At 41.8% G+C, this 10,983-nt stretch overlaps 1 protein-coding gene across 1 annotated transcript in view; it reads right to left on the minus strand.

Annotated features, from left to right (window-relative positions):
- slc6a11b (solute carrier family 6 member 11b) overlaps positions 1-10,728 on the minus strand; it is a 40,753-nt gene extending 30,025 nt beyond the window's left edge. Inside the window, exons 1-6 of the mRNA XM_050037931.1 lie at positions 10,467-10,728; positions 9,583-9,810; positions 8,261-8,395; positions 7,725-7,865; positions 7,469-7,550; positions 1,621-1,753 (exon numbers count right to left, since the gene is read on the minus strand). Of these exons, the coding sequence (XP_049893888.1) occupies positions 1,621-1,753; positions 7,469-7,550; positions 7,725-7,865; positions 8,261-8,395; positions 9,583-9,793 (702 nt within the window). The 5' untranslated portion in view covers positions 9,794-9,810; positions 10,467-10,728. The remainder of the gene's footprint in view (positions 1-1,620; positions 1,754-7,468; positions 7,551-7,724; positions 7,866-8,260; positions 8,396-9,582; positions 9,811-10,466) is intronic.
- Between the last annotated feature and the right edge of the window lie 255 nt (positions 10,729-10,983).

The raw sequence follows: 10,983 nt of genomic DNA on the forward strand, positions 1-10,983 counted from the left end.
ACAGACAAAGATAAAGTGGACCATTCACATAAACGGCCCTAAACACACACTCATAAACGCATGCACACTCCAATTACTCGTATACCCCTGGTCAGATTACTGTACAACTGCGAGCAGCACTTTCATGAATGGAAACTCCTTTTACGAGGTGGAAGCAATTATTTTGTTGCAGGTTTTGATGCAGTGAACTTCTTAATCTAACTAGAAGTTCAGTTCATTGTTACATTGCCAGTTTAAGCTTGATTTTACCCTCAACCATTCAGAAATTGACGATACTCTGAATATCCTGAACATCCTTCACCTTCAAAACCTGAATCAAAAGTTTAATAAAGACCCATTTCTTAACCAAGATAGTCTTTAAACAGTAAGGATCCACGAGACTCAATTAGACTGTCCACTGTAAGCTCTGTTAATCCTAGTGTGGCCTACAGGGGGAAAGTGTGGGAAAAGTTGTCTCCTGCCTGGCAAATCCCTCCTTTAATTTGTCAAATAAAACGATCACACACCCTAAACCTTCTCGCCCTCTTTCTCTTCATCTCTCTGGAGATGAAAAGGACAATATTCAATCTCTCCATGAACTTTTGATGCTCCACATGCTTCGTCCAGCTCACCACGGGTAAACATTTAAGCCACCACAAATTTACTGGTCAAACTTGCCCCTGCCTCGCCGTAAATCTAACAGGAGGGCTTAAATGTGAGAATGGCTGGCAAACACGGCCAACAAAAGCAAACAGCTTAGCAGAGTCGGAACTGAATGGGCTGTAGGGTCTGTGGAGAAGAAAGCACCTCTCTCTTGCAACGGGCGAGCTGTGGTTTATTTCTCATAGCAGGAGAGAGAGGGAGAGAGAGAGGCAGCAGAGGCGGAGGCTGAGGATATACTCTGCATGCTCCTCATGAACGCTCTCCTTTCCTCCAGTGAATACAGGAATCAATCTTGGACCGGCTGCTAAAGCCCGGCCATGAAGAAGCCTTCTCCCCTCTTACTTCACAGCCAGACAAAAGACACTTCAGGGAGATATAGGCATTGCCGCCTAGTTGTTTTTCTCCCCCCGTCATGTAGAATGTGAACCCATTAATTTTTCCTCACACACCTCTCCTCTTTTCTATTTACTCTCTTTCTTCCCTCTCTTTTTTCACTCCATCTCCATCTCTCTACTCACTCCGTCTCATTCAATCTAAGAGGGGGAGCTGAGCGCCCAAACCAAGGTGCAGAGTCCTCACTGTCCTCCTTGAGGCTGCTAGAAGAGACTCAAGGAGGACATTAAAATGGAAAGGGTGATGGGAGGAAAGGTAGAAGTGGGTGGTGCAGACACCCCTTTTGTCCTCTATTTGCAGGGGGGAGTACTTGTGGCTTCCTGTCAGGGAGTTGTTTTGAGGACAAGATGGGAAATCTTGTGGCTGTTTCAGTGAGCAAGATGAAAATTAAAACTGCTCCAGTGAATAAAAAATACCAGCAAAGTAACATGGACACACATTCCAGCACACAAACACTCATGTAAAATGAGGTGTTGATAACCGCATTACCCATACAATTTTCTCATGTTTCCTGTGATTGTATTTCAACCGCACAGTCTCACATACACGCACACAGAACAGTAAAGATGCATTACTCTGTCTCACCTTGCCAGTCGACTTGGGTCCCTTCCAGATGCAGAAGTAGCAGATGAACCAGGCCAGGGCCAGACACATGGCCAGCTCCCAGCGCATTCCACCCATGTGCTCGATACCATCTGATATCTTCAGGACTCTGCGTCTGATTTGGCACAAAGAACATGGATGAGTTACAATTTCATTTAGTTGACATAAGTACAAGCCTTCGAAAACACTTTCTGGAAAGGGAAAATGGTGTTGAACATGTGATGTAGAGCCTCTGCAGACTCTCTGAGATCTGTCTTCAGGCATTAAGTGCAAACTGTGCTAAATAACTTACAACACAGAGGGAGAATGATGAAAAATACATATTTGTTTGAGGTTGCTCAGGATAAATAGTAATGTCATTTTTGCTGGTTAATCATAGTTGCTAGTTCAGTTAATGCATTCCCCAAATCCACAAAGCACTTCAACTCCTCAACTTCAAACCACTACACTAACTTACAAGGATAATAAGCAATGAACTGCATCTCTTGAGCCTCAAAACTAAAATCTATGTTTTGTAATGGAATGGGGAAACAAACTATTTCACATTTGCTTTAATCACTAAAGGCCTTTATTGTCTTTTATTGGTTCTTCATGTACTTGCTCAGGCACTCACATTGTGATAGTATGAATGCACACAGTACCAATCATAAAAACGACCATCCTGACCAAACCATAAATAAAATATCTGTCGGCAACTCAACGAACAACATGACAATACGGACACTAACCAACAGGATGACCATTTCTATCCTCTGATTCAGACTCCAACTTCCTCCTTCCATCCATGATGGCTAATCCTCATCCTGCTGCTAACCTTGCAGTTGAGGATGCAACTACAAGGTAATATGACGGTACATTTACAAGCAGCAATTGTGGAACTATATCTGTGTGGGACGAGGCAGTTTTGAACAACGTGAGGACAGCATGGCAACAATCTTCAACAACCTTCCCACAAGTAACTTTCCACCCATCATCTGATAAATGGAAGTGAGTAGAGAAGTGTTCTTATCCAACAATAAGACTTCCTCTCTTCTGCTGAGTCCCCTCTGCCAGTTGAGTGGACTTCCCATGGTTGTTTACGCTGTGGACGAACACATTATCCTAATCACGCCTCAACTCTGTCTTTGGCCTAATATGGTTAATGTCCTGAATGATCATGTCTGATTGGCTTAAGGAAGACAGACACCAAGCAAAGAGAAAGGTGTCATCTTTGATGGGAACGGGGCAGTAGGCCATTTGTTAATTTTTAAAAGGGGGACGGACATCAAAGTTTAATAATTCTCAATAATTTATCAGTAAAAGGTCTGGGTCTGGACCTGGTGGATGAAGAGTGATGGCAGGTTAACAAGGGATCACATTATGGTCATTTTGCTAATGGCGCCCCCTCCCCCCTCTTTCACCTACTGGATAGGGACAAATCTCCATAATAAAGGTAGTCAGCAGCAGTGTGGCTCTGACGGAAAGATGTCATACAGTCTTGGATGGAGATGAGGATATTGAGCATCAAGGATGTTCTGGTGGGACAACTGCACTTTGGTGGGCAACATCACCAGGCAGGAAGAAGTCTGTTTGCTCCACTGAAAGCCCTTTATGTCCCTGGTGGTCAAAATGTTTGTGCCAAAATATTGGCACAAAATATTGGTGGATCACTACCTGACATGTCAACTTCAACACCTTGAGCCAAATCGGGCCTTAGTTCACCAGAATGTCCACTGACCATTGTGGCTTGCCTGGAATTTGAATAAAAATTCACCCTTGCAGGACAATGGATGAGCACAAGCACCGTGGTCAAGAAAACTGCTTTTCTACTCTTTACTTTACTTTACTCTACTTTTTTTTTTTTCCCTAGAAGATGCTACTAACATCCAAGTGTCCGTAGCCAACCAGCACCCAGTGTCCTACAGTAGCAATGTCTTGTATGTTTAGCTGTTCTGCTAAAGTTTATGTACACAGTGTATACTGAGTAGATCTATACATCCTTAAAACTGAAAATAATAAGTAAATTAAGTCTAAAAGTAATAAGCAGACACTGACTCACACAGGACTCAAACCACAGTGTAAAAGCCAAGTGCTTAACCCATTTGTCCACCACGTCTTACTCCTTTGTGGACTGTGTTGTGCGTTATACTACATCACTAGACTTTCTGGCACTATATTTGTGATTCTTTTCTAGAAATTTTACCATTTTTATCTCAGAATATCCAAAACTGGCTAGTACTAGCCCTAACCATGGCCTCTTTGCCATAACCGCCTTCGACCTTGACGTTTTAACATGACTAGCCTAGCACAGCATGGAAGGATATCCATAATAATGCATGTGGGAATGGGTGTAAGAAGCCAAATAGCTGCAGTGTAACTATTTTCTTTTTTTTTTTCATTTTCTTTTTATTGAGCATCAATGATACGTTACATCGATCCAAATACAGGAGTCACAATGCTCATATCTATATTTTAACCCCCCATCCCAAGAACATGTTGGACACCAATCCAGTAAAAAATGATAACTGAATGTAATACAAAAATAAATGAATACAATAAAAAATATGCGTTTATATATATATAACAAATAGAGCATATACCTAGGCTCGCCAACACTGAAGCTGTGCACTAAACAAGACATGGTTCACATGGATTCAATCACAATCACAATCACAAATACAAATGCAAGATGGCTGCTAAGCGGTAATTAAGTGGGCACAGTTTTAAGTTTACCTAAGTGCATCAACACCGGATCCCAGACAGAGAAGAATTTGTCTCTGGACCCCCTGAGAGTATATTTTATTTTCTCTAATTGTATGAACTGTGTCAGGTCGCTAAACCACAAAGACATTTTGGGTGGATTTTTTGATTTCCAATGCAATAATATTCTTCTACATGCAAGCAGCGTCGTAAAAGCAATTATGTTTTTATAACTTTTCCTTAATGTTGTATGTCTTCTATCTGTGGTACCAAATATGGCCATGGCTACGTTGGGTTGAAGATCAATATTCAATGCTTCTGACAACGTTTTAAAGATGGTAGACCAATAGGTTGCCAGGGCTGGACATGACCAAAACATATGTGTTAAATCAGCAGGAGTATTTCGACACCTGTCGCAGCTTGCATCTGTGTTAGGATATATTTTAGCCAGTCTTGCTTTGGAGTAGTGGATGCGATGTAGGATCTTGAATTGTATAATGTTTAGTTTGGCACAAGAAGTGCTGTCGTTTACTCTTAGTAGAGCGCTCTCCCAAATGTCCTCTTCTACGTCCTCCCCCAACTCAGTGTAACTATTTTCACCCGTTTTTTTTTTGTTTTTTTTACCCCGCCTCACTTCCTGATTCTCTATGTCAAGCAGCTGCCAGCACCGTGGCCAACTTGACCACCTAAATTCCCACAGAAGCCACCCTGCCTGTTCTTAAGTTTATTAGTGTGTGGAGCTCTGTCGGCAGATGGTACCCTAAAAGAGAGGTTTGCATCCAACATTCTGTGTGTTCTTATTGCCTCTGCTGGCTACATGTTAATATATTGTGTTTCTACACCGCAGAGTCGAAAAACAAATTTTCCAATGAGAACAAAGTTAGTAGTAGTATATTTCAATATTGAAATGGTGTATTTAAGCAAGCTGCTCAGCAGTACAGAGTTATCGAACCAATAGAATCCAATAGAGGGCTTGTAATAGTCAACTACAGCTCTACAACTAAAACCTCCTCTTCAGTGATATGCCCACAGGTGTAGGCGCAAGCTACGGGGCATCTTATCAGTGATTATGACATCATAGCTCGTCGGCGGTGGTGAATCAACAGTGTGTTTCCTGTTTGTTGAGGCAAAGCCAGCCAAAAGCATTGATGGAGGATGAGAAGCGAGACTCAGTGCCACAGAGCTACAAGGTGCTGCCAAATCTTTGCCACCGAGTTCACCCCCGGAGCTCCTGACCAGCCATTGATCATCATGACATGTTCTTGGTGGCCGGCCACAGGCTAGGTCCAACACAGCCCCCCTGTCCCTCCCTGGTCAGCCGAGAGGGCAAGATGTGAACACTAATGTGTGTAAATATACTTGTTTGAGCTCTCAAATGTATGTAAATTGGTTTTATATGAGTGCAAAGTGCGACTTGTGTGCACACTGTGTCTAGGATTATAACAAAGCAGGTGTGCGAGTTTAGATAATACCGGTATCTAGCAGTTTTTCAGGGACTGAGCATGGTTCAAACTACAGCTAAGCAAACGGAAGGCAGGTATCTTCTACATGGTCACATAGATAATGTGTAGCCAACATTAAGAGCATTTGCCAAAGTTAGCTTTACCAAAGAAACATGTCTAATTCTCCTTCTCGTGTGAATTTTTGACATGCAAAAATTAACAAATGATTGCATCCTCTTGGAGACTCAGAGAGGATGAGGCTTTAATATCTCGTGTTCAGTCTTTTCTTTTGGTTTATTTAAAAAAAACTGCAACTTCCAAGGCTGAAGTGCCAAAAACTGCAGTTCCTCAAATGGCCACTTGAGGGTGGTTCCAGAAGCGAGTCAATCCCCATAGACCCCCATGTTAAAATGCCCAACTTTACAGCAGAAATAAACATGTTCACAGCCTAGTTCCAAAATCCATTTTGGTCTCATGACAGCTGTACAGTTTTCAATTTTATTAAGGTTCAAAGTTACGCATAATTAAGGCCACTGTGAGTAACAGGCTGTCTGCTGGTAGTGTCCTAAGGCTCTCATTCAAATCTACTCCTCACTCCCCCACAGCTCCAACCTCTCGCCCAAATATGGTCCAAAAATCCAAAATGGCGGCGGCCAAAATGCCAAACTCAAGGCTTCAAAACAGCAGCCCACACACTAAAGGGTGACGTCACCATGGCTACGTCCATTATTTTATACAGTCTATGCTCCAGACATATCACTACTTAAATGATGGTAATAGTACTGCACATATGCACAAAATCAATCACATTTATACAAAATCTTTTGTTTGACAGTCTTTTTATCAAGCTCTTATTCAGTGTTTAAAGTTTTGAATTTTAAAGTGTCAAGATGCAATAATTAAACCATGTAAATAAACTTCCATACAGATGGCAACATACAGCTTGTTTGACTCGCTGCACCGATGTTTGTTTATGCTGTATATACAGTACGAATCATGACAGTCTGTGTTGGCATCGATTAAACAAAGCCTGGCAGGTTGCTATTTTTGCCAACGACATGGTGGTTGGCTTTTTGGCCATGTCTTGCTCTGTGGTCAGGTTCATGTTGCTGGCTCAAATCTGATGTTTTCATTACTCTGTTACACAAATCATGTCACTTCATTCTGATTTCGACACAAAAATATATATTGTATTTTAAACTTAACCATTTCACTGCAATATATAGGTTAAAAAAAGAGAGATTCAACCCAGTAGTGTAAACATAGCCACTGGCAGCGAGACAGGAAGTGTGGTCAGCATTACACACTGACAAGGCCTGATCCGCTGCCACACACATGGCTCTAGCTGGGAGACAGCTGGCCTACCAGGGCCTGTTGACACACAAATATGAAAAGGGCTGACTAATTATTGGGGGAGAGGCTGAGGGGGAGGAAGGGGGCAGGGAAACAGTCTGGAGCTGTCAGAAGCTCTGATTTTTAACATTACGTTAGACAATGACATTAAAGGAGGACTTCAGACGTAACTGACAGAGCATCTCCTCGTGGTGCTATACACAAACTGTGGTACCATTAATATTTATACCCACAGAGATGAAAGCCATCATTGTAGTATGCTCTCCAATGGGACTTTGCACACTCAAACAGATCTCATATGAAGACTAATGAACATGACACAACATGAAAAAAAAAATAATAAAAAATGTACTCACTCCCAGAACTCGATGACTGGAGAGGTGGCGTTGGGGTTTGTAATGTTGGTGGCATTTTCTCCGTAGTAGTCGACACAGTTCTCTGTGGATACACAATGAGATGGCATTATTTTTAAGAGCAAACCACAGGTATATGTGAAGATATGCACATTAAATCCTTGGATACATTTTCTATTTCCTAAACAAATGAGATGCACATTATTTTTTTAGTTTGCAAGAATAATTTCCTCTCTTGTCCACTGTTCCCTCCTCCTACCTGTGTTCCAGTAGTGCCCACAGCCAGCCCACGGCAGCTCAGTGGTGAAGCAGTTGAAGAGGTAGAAGATGGCCCAGGCGAGGATCACTACATAGTACACGTTTAGATGAGCTTCAATCACCTGCGTTGCATAGCCAATACCTGAAAAGAAAAATATTATTGAATTATTGTCACCTGCAAGTATTCACAGCTGTGTGACAAATGTCAGTAAGAGACCTGTAGGAGTCCACAGCTTCAACAGGAACATGACAGTTAAATTTGTATAAATAAAATAATTGCTCAGGATCATCATTAAGAAATACAATTAGATTCCCTGGCAAGTGCTTTGCAGTTGAAACATGTTCACTTTGTCTGTTTTCCCATGTTAAATAAGTGCATTTACCTGTGAGTGCCGGTGTTCTGTCTACTACGCACGTGCATGACTCAAGTTCCATCAGCCCTGACTATTATGTCTCCGAATAGTTTATGATTTTCTATTCAATTATTAAAATCCTGAGCAGACCCTGATAAAAGATATGACGTGCGTGTTTTCTCACCCTCGAAGAGCGGGCAGACTTTCCTCCAGCAGGTGATACCTCCCTCACTGGTGAACTGACCCAGGGCAGTCTCCAGGAAAAACACCGGGATACCGCAGCACACAAAGAAGATGACATACGGAACGAAGAACGCACCTTTGTGCACCCAAAAGAAAATACATAGAGAGCATGAATACCACTTGATTAATACTTGAATAAAAGTCACACAGCTTGATAGTTTAAAATTAACTGTAACCTGTAAACAAGTACAAAAGGAGCAATTCATAAAATTCAGATGAAAGCACTCACTATGATGTCACACTCATACTGCAAAATGACCTTTTCAGGTTGTAAGGGGGATCCATACTGTGCTGTCTAATGGTGCCTAATGAGGGAACCCACCTCTTTTATTGACACGATTGTGCATAATGGATGAAATTAAGGACATCATCATATTTTGGTACTTCTCTTGCCAGTTTTGTATAAGTGAAAGCTCTTAGAAACAAAACTGACCTCCCTCGTTAGTGCCGTAGAAGATTAAAGAACTGGTCTTACTTGTTTTACTCAGAAATGCGCCTTTTACATTTTAAAAATTATCAATGTTGTAGTACTCAGATCAGTCTTGTTCTCGAGACCACTTTTTGAAGGTCTCGGCCTTGTTTCAGACTCGACCACTTTTTTACTCTGTCTTGTCTTGATCTACGACAAACCCAGGACAGACCCAGGATTTTATTTCAAGACCGGTCAATATCACAATCGCAGGGATGTCACTTAATTGCCTGTGCAAAAAAGGAGTGTTTAATAAAGATGGTTAAGTTGATTTTAGCTCTGTAGTGTTTGTATTTGTTTCTCATAGAAAACAAACGAAATTTCCCACACATACAATTCACATTTGCAATACCATCTGATTCTCATGGTACACTTTTACAGTATGGTAATAAAAGAGGTGAGTGAAGAGGAATCTTTGTTTGTGTCCTGTGGGTGTTTTATGGGAATGTGGATCTTTCAGATTAATTTAAGGATTGCCTGGTTTTAATGTTACACATTTTATCATAAGTTTTGTCATGTCCTGTGGGACTCGCTCTGGTCTGGTCTTGGTCTTCACTCAGTCTCGGTTTAGGTGGTCTTGACTACAACACTGGATTATATCCTATCTTAATTATGTATCTAATCAGGGATAAAATTTGTTTGTTTTCTTTCAGTTCTTGCCTGTCTTGCCTCCCCCGTCCAGCAAAGGATCTTGACTTATGTCCACCGCTTTTCTAACACAAAAACCTCTCCTACCACCTTGAGTCTTATGTTTATGTCCATACATCTAACACAGATAAGGGAAAATTATTTACCTCCTCCATTCTTGTAGCAGAGGTAAGGAAACCTCCAGACGTTGCCCAACCCGATGATCTCTCCAGCCACAGACAGGACAAATTCGATCTTGTTGTTCCATTGGCCCCTCTCATTGTACTCCCTGTTGTCTAGGCTGGAGCTGGACCCTTCCGGGTCTCTGCCATCCTCTGGTTTACCGTTTATAACGGGCCCGCTCTTCTCAGCTGTCATGACGCTCCAGCAGCCCGCTGTGAGCGGGAGAGAAAAAACACAGGGACACAAGATTTTAAAAAGGTGACCTCATAACCCAAACTTTAATGGATTCAGTGACTTTTTCTGGAATTTGTATCTTTCCTGGGGACTGTCCCATTAATGCAAAACCACGCCCATTGAAGAGTTCACATGTATGTGTAGGTTCAAATCAAGAGAAAGGAGTCCAATTCATTTTCACTTATTATGTAACTGCTCAGCCCTTTAATAAGACATATAAAGGAGCAGTGTGGTGTGATACCTCATTAACTTTTGAGTCAACTGAAGGACAACAACATCAAGAATGAAACAGCAGAAGAGACACTGTACATGAATGTTGTCCGACCAGAGGCTTGTAAGTGGGCAGATTAAAAAGCTTTCAGTAACCCGCAACTACTAACTCCTGTGAAAACTGGCTCACTGAGTTCACTGTAACATCACTGTTATGCAGCATTTAGATAAAAAAATAACTTATTAACTTGTTGAAATACAGTTGCAGCCTACCTTAAACTCTATCAACCCAAACATTATCTACTGTACTTACTGTATGTAAGTTAGCAGCCTAATAATTACTTAGTCACATGGCAATTAAAAAAACTGAAATGATCACGCATATAGAAATCAAAGACATGAAACATTGAGCCGCTTTACTCACCAGTCTCCTATGGAAGAAGTGGCAAACCTCCTTTTGGCTCCCGCGATGATGCGCACTAACAATTGCCTTTACAAAACACAGGGTGGTTAAGCCTGATCAGGGGGGTGGAAAAAAAGGAGAGAGGGGGGCAAAAGAGAAAAATGAGAACAATCTGGATCCGCGTTGAGGAAAGTGGTTTTGTTGAGTCTCCCGTCTATATAAAGGAAGATCCCAGACGTGGCAGAGTGACGGTAGATCTTGCACCAGGCGATGGATAACCTGCGACTGCGCTCCCACTCTCCAAGCGGTCCACTCTCAAGCGCCTCTAGTTGGATAAAAGCCATGTGGTAACCAGTCTAGCTCTCACATCAGCGTTACCACGGCGCACAGAGAGCAGGGTGACATGAGGAGAGACGGGCTAAACACGAGGAAAAAGTTGGGTTGGTGTAAGTTTAAGCATGAGCTCTGGAGTTTTTCTAATTTAACATTAAGTAGCGTACTGTATGATTATTAAAGCCATCACATTTGCATGTCTTCA

The sequence above is a fragment of the Epinephelus moara genome, chromosome 24 (genome assembly GCF_006386435.1).
Source record: "Epinephelus moara isolate mb chromosome 24, YSFRI_EMoa_1.0, whole genome shotgun sequence".
Classification (NCBI taxonomy): domain Eukaryota; kingdom Metazoa; phylum Chordata; class Actinopteri; order Perciformes; family Serranidae; genus Epinephelus; species Epinephelus moara.